This window comes from Egretta garzetta, unplaced genomic scaffold (assembly GCF_000687185.1).
Source record: "Egretta garzetta isolate BGI_Z169 unplaced genomic scaffold, ASM68718v1 scaffold34, whole genome shotgun sequence".
Taxonomy (NCBI): Eukaryota; Metazoa; Chordata; class Aves; order Pelecaniformes; family Ardeidae; genus Egretta; species Egretta garzetta.
The window spans coordinates 2,991,799-3,007,328 of NW_009259586.1; the positions used below are offsets into that span (position 1 = coordinate 2,991,799).

General features: G+C 39.7%; 1 protein-coding gene across 3 annotated transcripts in view; it reads right to left on the minus strand.

The window, feature by feature from the left end:
* Positions 1-15,530, minus strand: part of SEC14L1 (SEC14 like lipid binding 1) — a 65,655-nt gene that overhangs the window by 29,035 nt on the left and 21,090 nt on the right. The window contains exons 1-2 of one of the 3 annotated variants that reach the window (XM_009637812.2): positions 15,199-15,417; positions 14,213-14,303 (exon numbers count right to left, since the gene is read on the minus strand). In XM_009637812.2, the coding sequence (XP_009636107.1) occupies positions 14,213-14,275 (63 nt within the window). In that variant the 5' untranslated portion in view covers positions 14,276-14,303; positions 15,199-15,417. Of the gene's footprint in view, positions 1-6,136; positions 6,142-14,212; positions 14,304-15,198; positions 15,418-15,530 lie in introns of those variants that run through there. The other 2 variants (XM_035893330.1, XM_035893331.1) reach the window with 2 other exon arrangements.

A 15,530-nucleotide genomic window follows, 5' to 3' on the forward strand; every position in this document is an offset into this window, starting at 1 on the left:
CTGCACCATATTCAAAAACTTTAGTACCCATCTTAAAAATAGGTTTGTCTTGCTTGTGCTTAAACTTCTTTCCTTGGAGGCCATCATGCAGGGATAGTATCAAGCAGAATTAATTATCTTCTACTGCTATTAAAAGTTATAGAAGACATCAAACCCAACCTCAAGAAATGACAATTTCAGAAAAAAAACCCCAACCTTTTCCTTGTAGTAATTTAAAAAGTTTACATACATTTCAGAATTTTAGTTTACATTCTCTATGAAGTATATGTGAACCAAGGAAGTGCTAGCATACAAATCAGAAATCAAAAGGATTTCACAGGCAGCTTATTGAAAGGATGTTCCATTTAAATAGCACCTACAACTAAGCATCAGTAAAACTCTAAGCTTATCCAAGGAAGTACTTGGTATTATATAGTCACAAAGCATTCTAGACAAATTTTAGTAATACTAAAAAACACATAGTGTATTTAAGACTTCCCAAAACCAAAAGCAAGGTAGAGGATAGAAAAACAAAAAAAGGCAAAAAGCAGGAGCAAGGAGTTACTGCTGGGGGACAGGAAGGTCTGAAGCAAACTTACTCTGCCCTGGAGAATAAATGCACAGGCTACAGAGGCTCAGCTTTGGCGTCCAGTGTTTTCAAGCATGAATAAAGTTACTTTAGTATTTTAATATTTCATTATTTAGACCTTATAAATAAAGCAGGAGATTGAAAACAGGCTATGAAACAATCTCCCAGATAAGTGGAATTTTACTGGTAATTCACTGTTGAGTTATGCAACTGTGGTAACCAACTGACCAGACCCAGCAAAGAGCCTCTGCTTTCCTGCACCAGAAGAAAACAGCCAGACAGAGAAACCTGTATTCTCACGAGGGATGTGACCAGCCAAGCCACCCACGTAGGCTCTTTTATACAGATCACTACTTTATCCCCCTCAGCGCACCCTTCCTGCATAGATACTATTCAATAGCTGAGCATTTTCATTTCAGAAGAGTGGTCACATAGAGAAGCTTTACTAGCAAAATTATAGTCGTCTGATTGTTGGGTACAGCTGCATGTAATGAAACTGGAAGGGGACTGGCTCTTAACCACCTAAGAACCATTTTGCTACATGCAGAGACACAATCTTCTTCCAAATAAAAAAGTGAACTCTTCAATGATTTAATGCAACTTTATTCAAACTTTTGGTGGCAAAGGTATACCAATTCAGCAGGCAAACCAATTTGGGGATAAAGAATCTGACCTGAAGACAAGGGCTAACATTCCATCTTTTATCTGTAAATGATGATCTTTAATAACCACAGCATGCCTCAACAGTACTTTAATTGGAAGAGTGGTTTCTTTATAACAGATACAAGTCATTCGTGGTTTGTAAATAAATTTGCACAGCTGGAACTGTGTAATACTTGATTCTCTGTGTGGGAGCCTGAATGTCCATCTTCAGAGAACAAATGAATCACCAGGGTGGGATTTGAGGAGAAAGTGGATAGCCAGTATAAGCAGAGTTACACCTGCTTGCCTCCCAGAGACTCACAAGAAGATCATTAATTCTTTTCCTCCTTCAAGAAGTCCAGAGAGCCCAAACAAGCCCCAGGCATGGTGCCACTCCACTACAGAGCAAGCAAAGCTAACTTCAATTGCAGCCTCTGCACAATCTTAAGGCATCAATCTCTAAAACGAGAAGCTAAAATAGAGAAGTTGGGCAAGTACCACTCCTTCCTCAAGAAAAAAAGATTAATCACAGAAAACCCAAACATGCTGAATGTAGATAAAATAATGTTAATCTTCCTCTCCTCTGGGAGAGAGATGGCAGAGCCCGATCATTCAGGTTAGGCTGGCTTGTGACTGGAAGACCAATATCAAATTGCTGGTTAGAAAAAACACAACTGCCATCGCTCTGGTTTAGGCTGAAGGTAGAACATCAAGGGCAGCCTTTATAGCCAGGCTGCTGTAAGTTGCTCTTCAATATTCACAGAGAGCTGACACAGTGGGGGCAACAGCAATATCAGACTGACTTGCAATTTCACTTTAACTCATTTATATTAAATGCATGTGCAAAACTGTTCTACAGAGAAAATGAGTGTTCACTCTGCCCGCGTTCCAGGCAAGACAGATGGAAATCAGTTCTGGCCCAGAAGCCACGTAGCTCTGAGCACAATACTTTGTTTGACACAACGTGCCCTGCAATTAGAGTCGGCTTCAGTACTTTTTAGGATAGGAAACTTGGCTTCTCACCCCAATTGCACAGGACATGACTGTTTTGGCTCAAGGTTAAAGTAGTACGGAGAAGAGGCTGACCTTCAAAAGAGCATCACAGCGAAGACTGGCAACAGGCCAGTGGAAGCTTAAATGCTTGGAGACCGACATGTGATTACTGGGGAATGTCAGCTATTCTCAAGCACTTCCTATATCTCTGCAACAATGGCAATATATAAACTTTACACAGCACAGGAACATCTCTCTCTTTGAAATTTTTAAGCTACACATATTAAAATGACTGTAAACCATTAAGCTTGTCTTATCATTGCTTGAAATAACCATTACTTGTCTTACAGCAGCTGAACAATGACAATTATGTTCTGCATTGCTAACAGACATCTCACAAATGCACAGGATACTTCACACTGAAAGCAGAATTTGGTACTTAGCTTCCCCAGTCCTTTCCAGTTAAGGAAATTGCATGTCTGGTTCCTCTGCAGTCAGTTTTACCTTAAAATTCAGCTGCAATCCTACTGTGTCCACTGAGGGTCTATTTTTGGAACAGTCAAATACTCCTTACTGCTCTATTGCTTCATGCTTAAGTCTCACTTATTTATGAGTCCTACAATCACTATTTGTGACATTTTTGGTCTTAGAATCACAGATACTTTCAATAAACAGGTCTGTTAAAACAAGTTTAACATCTGGAATATGTTAGGGTATTTTAAATAAAATTATTACTGTATAGATAAAATCTAATTTATGAGCGGGGGAGGAAAGGATGACATTGCTGCAGTATAGGCTCAGAATTCCTCATTAAACCATTGTCTGAAAGGTTAAAGACTTTTACTTCCACGAAGAACAAAGTCTCCTGATCTCCATCCAGATCAACCCCCCCACACACTGCACGAAGGTTCAGTGAAACAGGTTTGACTTCATTGTCTCAAACCGCACCCACCAGGTTTTAATTTGGCCCAGAGGCAATTGGCCTCTAAGCATTTCCAAAGCGATTTCCCTCTACCAAGAGTATAATCAGTACAGTAAAGAAGGCTTTGCCAAAAGGGCAGAATTCAAGATAAGTGGCATGGCTCAACCGTAAAGGTCTTGGTTTGGCTTCCAGACCAGCAAAATATCGGCTTCTGAGTAGAGACCAGCTCTACTCTATCGACCAAACCAATTAAAATTTATTAAATACATCAATTAAATCTTGACCATTCATTAATGTCAATGGCATGTCATAAAAATGCAGCATGATAGGGTCTGAGGCCTGCAGACAGTTTACCTCTTAAGCTAGGAAGTTAAATGTAACGTTTAAAAAAATCTTAACCTTACATACATGTCTGATGTATCAGGAGATGCCTCAAAAAGGTTAGAAATCAATAGTGGAAGGTCAACAGCACAGAACAACAGTGGTTCCTCATGGAATCATAAACTATTAAACAGACTTACAACTCATCACCCTGAAAAAGAATAATTTCAAAACTGAGGGATGTATCTTACTGATCTAACAGGGCAAGCAGCAAGAAGAATCTGAGTAGGGTTTTATTGCCTGTTCCAACACAAGGAGCAGGTGGTGTGAAGCTGAGCGAGCAGGAGCCAGGCTCTAGATAAAGGATGTATCTCTTGACAGAGCGCGTCATGAAGCACGAACTCCTGCTGGAGGGTGTCACGATACCATTTACTTGGCTCCAGAAAGAAATTGAGCAGGCACAAGAAAGAAGCCACATGCAGTGCTATTATAGACAATGGGCATGTTCTGGACCAGAAGGGCTGTCAGGACACATGGCTGTAGGATGAAAGAGTATCCTGAGAGTGTTCCCATATGTTTGTATCATTCCTATCTTCCCTAGAGGCAGATACTGCCCTTGGCCACTGCAGATACATAGCACACTAGCTAGATAAGCCTTATGGTGCAAGTCAGTACTGCAGTTCTCATTTAGAGACAGAATACAATCCCTTTCCTCACATCCAAACACATCATTAAGGTATCGATAACCAGGTAGCACCACTGCTAGATGCATCATTGGCATATTAAGGTGGTATAGCTTCTGCACCCCTGAAGCTGCTCCCCAGTAAACCAGAAAGATACCACCTAGCTTCAAAAGCTAAGCCAATTAAAAAAAGAACAGTCAAGACTCCTTTGATTCTTTTCTAAAAAGCAGTTAAAATCATAGATTATAGACCATCAGTTCTTTGTTCTTTACTGCCCTGGTTTCGGCTGGGACGGAGTTCATTTTCTTCCTAGTAGCTGGTATAGTGCTGTGTTTAGGATTTGGTACGAGAGGAATGTTGATGGCACGCTGATGTTTTAGTTGTTGCTGGGTAGTGCTTAGACTGGCCAAGGACTTCTCAGCTCTCAGCTACTGAGCACCTGCCCACCGATGGGAAGTAGGGAATGAATTCCTTGCTTTGCTTGTGTGTGCAGCTTTTGCTTTCCCTATTAAACTGTCTTGATCTCAACCCAGGAGTTTTCTCACTTTTACCCTTCCGATTCTCTCCCCCATCCCAGCACGGGGCAGTGAGCGAGTGGCTGCGTGGTGCTTAGTTGCCAGCCAGGGTTAAACCACGACAGTCCTTTTTGGTGCCCAGTGTGAGGCTTGAAGGGTTTGAGATAATGACAGATTTGGTTGGAATGTGCTAGATTGAATTTATAGCTGTTATTGCTGTTTAGCTGTTAATACGCAGGCTCTTGTGCTTGCTATGGGGTTTACTTGCCTTACTGTATATTACAGTCTAGTGCTCGTTAGTGGCTGCTTTCTGCTTTCACTTCTTGCTCTACTGCTGCACTGCTTATCATTTCACTCTGCTGTGCCTGGGAACATTTTGATAACCGCCATGGCCCTGCGCCTGGGCTGGCAGATGGCCAGGGCATCCCTGCTGTTTCTGTGTGCTGTACTGGACAGGGTAGAACTCCGATGGGAACTCAAGTTGAAGGGACTGTGACCTGAGGATGAGTCCACACGGGAGCAGGGCACCCCAAAGAGGTGGTGTGGCCATGAATAAATCCACACCAGAGCAGGTATATCTCGAAGTGTCCGCAGACGTGCTTATGTCTGTGCCACAGTAGGTATACCTTTAAAAGGATTGTGGCCCAAGGATAAGTCCACATTGGAGAAGGTACACCTCGAAGCATCAGTGGCTGTGGATGAATCCATGCTGCACACCTTGAAGCATCAGTGGCTGTGGATGAGGTCATGATGGGGCACCTTGGAGTACGTGGCCATAAACCAAACCACGACATTTACCCTCTGTTATAGCACAGAACAGCAGATAAATAAAAGCAAGAATCGGTTTAGTCAACACAGAACAAACAAGTCCAAGTGAAATTGCTTTAAATCCTGTTCATTACAACATCAGTGGCTGCACCATGCAGACCATGAAACACTTCAATAGAAGTAAGTAATTTCATAGAGCCATGAATTCAGTAATGAAGAATTTATCCACAGGCCAATGAATTGCACAGCAAAGAGAGAGTTTTGCAAATTAAGTAGTATAATTTACACACTGAATGAAATAGCCAGAAAAATGTCCTCTGGAAAGGATCCCGCTGACTGATGTTCCTGAACTGGATTTAATGGCTATAGCATTCGCATTTCACACTAAATGAAGAGACACAATGCACTCGAGAAAGGAAGTGCTCTCATCAGGAAGCTAACTGTTCCCCTTCTGCTGTGGCATAAACAAATATAAATGACACACCGCCATCCTGACCGTCACCAGAGAAATATTCATTTTCCCAAAATGAGATCTATTATTACCAAAGAAATATGATATAATATTACAGCAGTAGTAGGCAAGGCAGAAAGTTATCAGTCAGAGAGGCTGAAATGTTAAGAGATTTGCAATGTAGTTTTCAACTGTCACACAGATTGATCTGCTATATTCCAAAACACACCTACACTCAAGTTTTAAGAATATAAATAATGTCAGAATGAAAACAGCCATAATTATCCAACAAGTGATCCAAAATGTAGATAACCCTACAAATTTAGATATTTAACTTCATAAATCTGACCATGACAAAGTCCTGAAATGCTAATTTAAGAGAACCCAAAAGTACATAATTAAGAATTAAAACAGTTTAATTAAAAATTCATTTTTAATACAAAGGGGTAGCTTCTCTTTGCTCCCTCCCACGATCCCTCTGCTGTCACCAGTTAAAGCTGTTAGGTTCCATGAGCCCTGTGATATTTTTGTTTTCAAATTTACTGATATATAGTCCCCCCAAACCTTATTATCATAAAGGAAAACCCAAGAGGAAACCAAGACAAACTGTTCAAATCTGAAGTTTCATACATGAATACAAAGCATGAAAGCCAACCAGTCAGCTCGCATGCTACTCCATTAGATCACACAAAATACCTTTTTTTAATTTTAATTTTTCTACTGTAAGGACAGATTCCCCTTTATGCCAAAGCAACTCACAGAATCCACAACTCCAAGCCTTTAAGCACAATTTGCAAATACTTTGCACTGCTAAATAATACCAGGCCTGAAGACTGCTGAATCAAGCTTCTAATAGCCCCTTCATTTACTGTTACAGCAATGGGGCTTTGGCATTTTTCAAACTGCAGATCCCTAATTATTTCCCCATGGAATCAAGGGCTCCCGCAGTGCAATGCGTACTGACAAACACCCTGTTGACTTGCTTTTTCTTTCTTGTGGCCAGCTGCCATCAGCTCACTAACAGTGCAGGAAGGGACAGGAGGGGACGAGCACCTGCCCCCCCCAGGGCTGCTCATCAGCCTTAAGCAAGCTGGGTGAGGAAATCAGGCTGGCAAGGTATTTATTTTTCCTTTTTTCCAAGATAGCTACTGACCAGCCTATCTCCCTAAACTGGCTTGCTGATGAAGAAAGCAACAAGAACAAGCTGGAACACCAACTTTGCTATAATGAGAAACCACTCAGTTATGTTTCTCTGACCCTTAGAAGAGGGAGCCCATGAACCACAAGATGAAAGCCTCTGTGGACTGGGTGGAAATTAGTATTATTTGAGCAAGAGCAATGCAGAGAAAAGCCAAGCCCTTGGGACCTGATCTCAGATTTTGATGGCTCGTTGCTTGCTTGTACTCTTTTGGCAACGGTGCCCCACACTGCAGTGGAGCCCAAACAATGCCAGAGAGCCCCTGTACCCAGACCACCCAGCCACACCACCACCATATCTTCCACCAGCATGAATTCACAGCACAACTCTCACCTCAAACATCACTCACTGATTACAGCTGAAACAAGCTGCATGGAACCTGACTGAGAAAGCCAAATTACTAAATTACCTGTAATAGGCCCCACTTACAATTTTACCTGAGCTGCTAACCTGACCTGTCTTAACTATGTCATAAAAATTACATAAAAAGAGTTGTTAATTCAGCTTAACAGCCTAGATCTTCATTTAGAACATATACACCATAATTTTACACTACATGAAAAATCTGAAGACAAATTCACTTGGGAAAAAAAGAAAATAGACCATTTAAGACTAACCTGTAATTAATTTTAACTCGAGCTAATTAACAGATTTCTTTGCAAAGCCTTAGAGGATTCACTCTGAACGCAACAGTTTTAAGATCACATTGCCACCCTCCTTCCAGAAACGTACTGAATTCAAACTAAGTGCAAAGCAAAACCAGTCGTGGTTATGAAAAAAGATCACAATGAATATCCTGCAATTCTGTGTTCCAAACTCTCGACTCTGACTGAATGTGCTTTATGGGGTTGCTTCCAGTCACTCAGGTTCTCCTTCTACTCCCATTTTCATGGTGTGCTTGTTTCCTAAAAGCATAGCAGCTGAGGTATTCTGCTGTAAGACAGCAGCTGGAAGCGCGTGTGACAGGCCATACCATACGGAAACACCTTATTCTACGTCTGCAGCCAACGTCTCTGATCTCTAAGCAACCTCTGGCTCCTCGTTGGACAAGTTTTTAGAACTAACCAAAAAAAAACCCCACACCATAATACATCATTTCTCCTTCCCATGAGGTTTTGAAGGCTTTTACGCACACTTCTTAATGGCTAACCACACGTTAAATGACGAGCATGAATTTATACCTTTTCCAGATCATAACTGTAGTATCATGGGTGCCTAGGACTCTGCAGAATGCATTAACCACTTCCTTTCTGCCAGGTTCCCACGTGTTTAACTTCGAGATTTTTAACTCAAAAGACAACATCACTTGGCTGATCAACAGATCCTCCAGCAGCACTTCGCACCAGTCTTAGAGCTAAAACACCCACAAAGGGTGAAAAGCTTGGAGTGCTTTCAGAACAAAGCAACAAGGACTGCTTTGATACGGATTTTTCTTCTATTGACACCTTTCAGGCTTTGACAGTAGTGGTGTTTTAGCTTTTAAAGTGTAAAAGACTTGTTAAAAAAAAACTGACTGAAAGCATTTGGTGAACAAGAGAAGTGCAGCTGTCAGCTACAGTCAGGTCATGTGTTTGCCCACAAAAAACAGGAAACAGCTAGCCATGGAAATATCTAAGCAGGCCATGACACAACATGTAAATTGCACAGTAAGCAGGCTGCTAAGTCAATATTTTTCCCAAGTCCTCAACTTAACTCTTACATTTGTTAACCACGGCTCATTCCAAACAAGTGGCCAAAAATTCGTTTGTTCTTACAACATGTACTAACATAAGAGACCATCATCAACATCAACCAGCAGCGAAACTGCAGACATTCACTATAAACTAAGACAATCCATACAAGGCACTGTTCCACCACAGTTTTACCAATGCATTTCCAACAGTAAATAAGCCTGAATCTTCAACAAAGACAGGAAGCAAAGTAGATGAAAGTCCGGGAGTCACACAACCAACGGGAAAACAGCTGAGCAGTTTCAGAAGCAGACACACTCAATTTGCTCCCTTCCCCAGGCTTTAAGTATCCAAAACAAACCCACAAGAAGGTGCAAAGCATCAGGGGAATAAATTACTTCTCTATACATTTAAGGCCTACTTTGTGCTTTCTAAAGCTTCCGTTTCCTCACCAGCCTCTCAGCCCCTCTTCACATGATACGCAGAATGCATTTTTTCCAAGAAAAAGAAAATGAGACTAGAAGGAATAAAAATTGTAGGGATTTATGAGCAGGTATGGCACTTAACTTGATACATTTTTTTTAAATGACATTTTAAAGTAATAACCTTTAAAATGAAAAGATGATGATGTACTGCCTGATCAGGAAACTCATTACAATCTAGATCAAGGGATTATACTTTGATTTGTCAATCTGAACAAAACAGATACATTTTTTCTAATCTACTCTATCATTGAAGCGTATTTATGCCATCTACAATCTTATTACTTTCCTGTAATTTAGGGATACTTTAAATCATGGAGATTTATCTTAAACACTGTTTTTTTTCAGAGCTATAAAACCAAAGCAAGCCAGCCAGCCTGTTGTCCAAAAGCAGCAAATTTGAACCATTAAAATTACAATACAATCAAAAGGGCACTGCACATTATACTTGTTAAGATTCATGCTTTAGATATTCTATCAGAACAAAGGAAAAACATGAGACTGATTTTTTTTAAAAGGATTTTGATGAGAATACATAGTTTGGAAGGAAGTAGTTTTCAGCCTTGAGGCAGTACAAGACTAATTGCTATTTTTATTTTAAAATAAAAATCAAACGCGTTATTTCTACAACTGCAAGCTCCTGACGTTATGACTACAGATTACCTACAGACTTCTCTTCACTGTTTGGCACCAGTGGAAGGTGACAAATGCCAGGTACTTTAACAAAGTGGAAATATTATTTTAGGTATTCAAAAAAGACTGCAAAATACCTTTGGAAGTCTATCTCCTGTCACATGCACATCTGAAAATCTTAGTTTTCACAAAGCCACAAGTTCTTGAAGTCTACGTTAATTTGACTAAACACAACAGGACAGGTTTAGAGCACACTTGCTGCATTCAGTCCCGTTACTATTCATATTTACTTCTGAAATTAAGTAACTTCTGGCTGTAAATAGGACATTTTCTAAAGGGGCTGAAGAGCAATACATTTTCCACAGAGGTTCCAGAAACACAAAAACCCCCTCTGGTTAATGGTTCAATTTGTCTTTTTCAAAAAGCCTTACTTATTTTCCACTTGCATAAATTCCATCCTTGGAATGCCATAGTTGATTACTCATTATTTAAATTTACTTTGGAAATTAAACTCCAGCGGAATTATCCAATGCATGCCAGAGTGAAAATCTCCAAAGTTAATTTTAGCCTCATGTGTGTTAAGAAATCTTCAAGATTCTAGTTCTTAACTGCCTTTTAATATGAAGAACTACATATTCAGCAAAGTCTCTGTATTACTTGAAATGCAAAACCTCTTCCAAGCTAATATCAAAAATTGGATCTATAATCTTTAAAAGTTTTATAAACGCAGCTTCTCAGTTTTTCTCCAATATATTTAACCTTGGTCACTCGACAAGTGAGTCTAAGCAAACAGACTTTTTGCCACATTTCAGCTGCTTCCAGCATTACGTAAACTTCAACATGAATAGGAAGAAAAACGAGGCAAGATTCTATTCAGCCTGATGAACAGCTGTGCAAGTTGGCTGGTTTTTTGTGTTGTTTTTTTTTTTAAATAGATATATATACATACACACAGAGAGTTTTCAAGAAGTCGATTATGACAGATATGTCACAGAGCAGCCAAAAGTCATCACTGGTAACCGTTTGGCAAAATCACATTGCCCATGTTGGACTAAATTACAGTAATTTCTAGCCCATGATTCTAGGGCATTTTCAAGATAGAGAGTTTCATTAGAAGATTTGCATCCAGTTCTTACTGTTTTCAAAGAGACTTCGATAGTATCTGGAACCACACAATTTACCAGTAAAAGGAAATCTTCAGGGGAAGTAGCCTATATTTGATTTTACGTAGCTTGCCTTTCATGATAAAGGCAGGCACAAAGCATGCAGCAATGGATCTCCTGACTCTCTACCAACACTACTTCACCAATTCTCTTGCAGACTTGAGAGATAAGGGGTTGTGCCTTGAAGTATATTGTCAGAGATACATTAGGGCTCAACAGATGATTTCTGGATTTCAATGGAGGAACATAGAGAGAAACTTATTTTCAACACCAATTCAACTTAGAAAAAGAATTTTCACTGCATCTATTTTAAAAGCCTTTATATCATAATTGTCTGCAAAACACTTGTCAATCTTGGTTTAGATCAAAGTGGAATTAAATCCAGTTTTTTGTCTTAATATAGCTGCACTCACCCTTCACAGAGAGAACAAAGTTCTCTCAAAACACAGTAGAGCAGCATGAATGGAATGCTGATTGTACTTTATTCTCCCTCAAGTACCTCTTTGAAACCCAGGAAAGGAAAAGTGGGCAAATAGGAAGTTTGTAGTATAAATGACCCATTCTGCAAGTGGCATTCACTTGGTTGCTCGTCAAAAAGAAGAATTTTATGTCAATTTCCTTATCTGAAAGCTTAATATTAATTTGACTTAATGAGTGCCAATTGTAGTTGGAACATATATCATCCCGGAAATCTTTACAGTCCCCATGGGCTTCACTGACACTGGTGATCTTCATTACTACTCCACAGAATGAATTACCTCTTCAGTTCCATGAAACTCAGGGAATGGAGAACGATTTTCCAAATAATGTTTTTAAAAGTATTCAGCACCTTAAGACAAGATAAGACCCCATGCAACACGACACAGACTAGAAAGAGTGATTTTTGTTAGACAGCTCAGCATGAAGAACACTGCTGCTTCATGGAGCAAAGGTTTTTTGGAGCAGCTTTTTATGGACAGCTGAGTGTCGCTGGTGCGCGGCTTTAAACCTCTATTGGAGGACACATTCTCTCAAAGTTTGGGTGCATATGGAAGAGAAGGACAGAGAAAAAAGAGCAAACATAAAAAACATATTGTTAAAGTTGTTTGCTGGGTGCCTTAGATTCAAGCTTGGTACATACCAGAATGTGTTCCTAATTTCAGAAGAGCTGCTGATACAGTTAAAATAACATTATAGCACTTTTTTTTTGTTGAGAATATATAACCTAGTACTTTCACTTTAGTAAGCACAAAATCTGATGGGAATATTGCTTCCAGAAATACTTCAACTTATGCAATCACTATTCAACCAAGGGAAAACAGTAAGAAAAAGTGTGCAACTATCGCACACTGTTTATATTCTTTAAAGAATTTGGCACATGGAGGCACTCCTTTACATATTTCAGAAAATGCATGAACAGTTTGGGTAGATCACTACCAGGAATTTTACACATTTTAAAACCCACTAACATAACAGAGGCGACATGGCAGGAGAAGGATGTTCATCCAGTGATCAGATTCTGAACAAGTTCAAGTGATAACTCGCTGCCCTGACATAGATGAAATAAACCCTACATATTATTGCTAATGTAAACTTCTAGTCTCAGAAAGCATCCTGTTGGGCTGACTGTTTCTTTTTATAAACATTCTTCTCCTCTTAGTTCACTGTTTTAATTTTTCAACTATTATTTTATCCTAGTTGCGTATGTACTATAGCCTCTTCCTTGCCAAAGGAGAAAAGCTTTCATGTAAGAACAGACTTAATATTATGTAAGAACAGACTTAATATTTGTTAAAGATTATTCTTCAAATGTTACCCCCAAGATACAGAACAGTTTAAGAACTCAAAGTTAATATTGTCAGAAGTGTTTCTAATTACACCCAATAAAGCATTGTGAAAAATCCCAATGTCAGCATTTTAACTCAAAATAGCCTTGAAGAAATAACTTAAAAGAATTTTTGCCTTCAGTTCAACATCAAGGTAAAGACTCCACAGTTCAGCAAACAGCCAGAGAATTTTGTCGAAGAAACTCATTTTTGTTGGCTGATCTAAGAACAAGAACCAGTATACTTCACTGAACGCCCAAGTTACACAGACAATCAAATTTAAATTAGAAACCATCTGAAGTCTACCTGTCAGAGCATAGTAAGGTCCTAAAAGACCTTCAACACTTCACAGTCAGATTCTTACCGCTCATGAAAATAACCACTCTCTGCCTGGAACTGTTTGCATGAACAAGACCTGCATGTGTAACACTGGAGGCGCTTTCAGGAATAAGATAAAAAGAAATGGTAGTATTCTCCGTAGACTGATCTAACCCTTTTTCACCCTGTGACTATGAATGATCACTTCTGTAAGGAACTCTGCACTCCAAACCATGTGATCTATCTAAATATTTACACTATGAACACTATTAAAACTCTCCTCTGAAGCCATTGAACATGGTATTTTCAGCAAGTGAAAGAAAACCATTACTATTTAGATTATTATTTAGTTTTAACTGTTCTTATCAGGCAGAAGCTGAAATGACTGCCCTCCTCAACCGGTCTTCGTAACTCATGAGAGCCACACAGCTGTGGTTTTGGCTGAATGTACTTTAAAATGTCAAATACCTACTTCCTCTCTGTTTTCTAAAGGAAAAAAGGGAGGGAGAGGGGCAGAGAGAGAAAAAAGAGGGAACCTAATTAGGACTTTTTTTTGTTTTAGTTACTATTTGTAACATTGGCACACAAATTAGCAACCATGCACCCAAAAGGCTTTCTGTTCATCTCTCTGGCCTCTGTAGCAATCTGCTTTTTTTCCCCTCCCCAAACTATTACCAACGCTCTGCTTTCATGGCTTCCTCTGTGCCCTCTAGTCCTGTAAACTCTATACTGATGAAGATGCAACCACAACAATCTTTTAATCAACGTACTTTTTCCTATGCTAGAATAAGAATAGATTGCCCCCAGTAATCAACTGGGAAGTATGCTTCGAGCCTACTTTTGCTCTAACTTCAAAATAAATCTGTAAACTATATTTAAACTTTGGGAGAAAAAGAGAACACCTTATGTAAAAAAAAATACTCTGGGTAGAGAACAAACCATAAAACCATATACCTCTCACATTTTGTATATCATTTCAGATTTGTATGTTCTAGAGTACCTATCAAATGGAGCCCAGTATCTACTTAGCAACACAAGAAGCTGTCAAGGAAGAAAATTACAGTAAAAATCAATACTTACAGCCATAATTAACTCAAAAGGGTGTTTGTACACCCGTACGGGGGACTGATACTTCTGCACCATAGCTGCAGTTAGCAAGATCAACTCAAACCTGAAAAAGAAATTTTTAAAACCATCTGTCAAATGCAGGAAGGCATTTTCAATCTTCTCTTACAATTATTCTGGGCACGATACCATGCTAGCAATTGTGAAGAAAATCCTCCACAACTCCTTGATGACTTTTTTTTTGAAGACGCAATGAGGCCCTGAAAAGCTATGTATATTTTTGTCAGAAATGACTTATCATTTCTTCCAAAGGCAACACAAAATTAGCACATTTTCAGTCCAGTTTTAGTAACAGATCTTCAACACACTTTATGACTCTTCTTCAGGATGGCAAGACTTCCTGCGCTGCTGCCGAGAACCAAACACTGACACACGCCAGCTAAGGCAGAACAGCACTGCCCAGTCCTCCAGCATGGGAAGTGGGCTGCCTTGCTTATAGGTCATCCTGACTTGGGACTGGTTTAAAAAAAACAAACAAACAAACAAAAAAACCCCCAAAATACAAAAAGGAGGCTAAAAAAAAAATATGCCAGGTGTTAAAACCCCTTGTTTTCAGAAAGAGAAAAAAAAAAAGGATCACTATAGCACACTGCTGTAAGGCATCCTTCATCATTTCCAAATAAAATTTAATTAAGATTTTTGAGAGAGAAACTGAAGAGATAGCTGGAGAGAAAAACTGAGAGAAACTACAAACATTCCAGTAGATGGCCAGAAAAAATTCACTACCAATACAGACAGGAGCTATTCCAATGGCTTCGTGTCAGCTTTTCCCAGCAAAGTGTTTGACTCAAACTCTCTTGAATGCCATTACGTTTATTATAAAATGCTGGCAGTAGTACTTGCAGATGAAACCCCGGGCTGCTAGCCAGGCTCATTTTTAGCGAGAAGCGGCTTTATGACAACAAGTTAGTATTATTTTCATTTTTTTAACGTGTTCTCACGTTATCCACAGTGCTTCTGGAAGGCGTTACCAACTCCAGCCGAGGAGCGCGGCAGATGGGCACCGCGGCTTCTCGGGGACGAGAAGCAGCCAGCGATAAATTAAAGAGTCACAAGAAAGTTCACCCGACATCCTATTCAAAAGAGGAACTTACCCATGACTACTCGGCATTTAAAAAAAAACCCAACACCAAAAAACACCTGAATCAGCACAAAAAGCCGCAAACCCTCTCTAATCCGTGGACAAAAAGAGTTACACAACAAAGAAACTCAGTGTTTCTCTCCACCGCTCGCCGGGACCGCGCCGCCCTCGCCCCGCCGCGCCCCTTCCGGG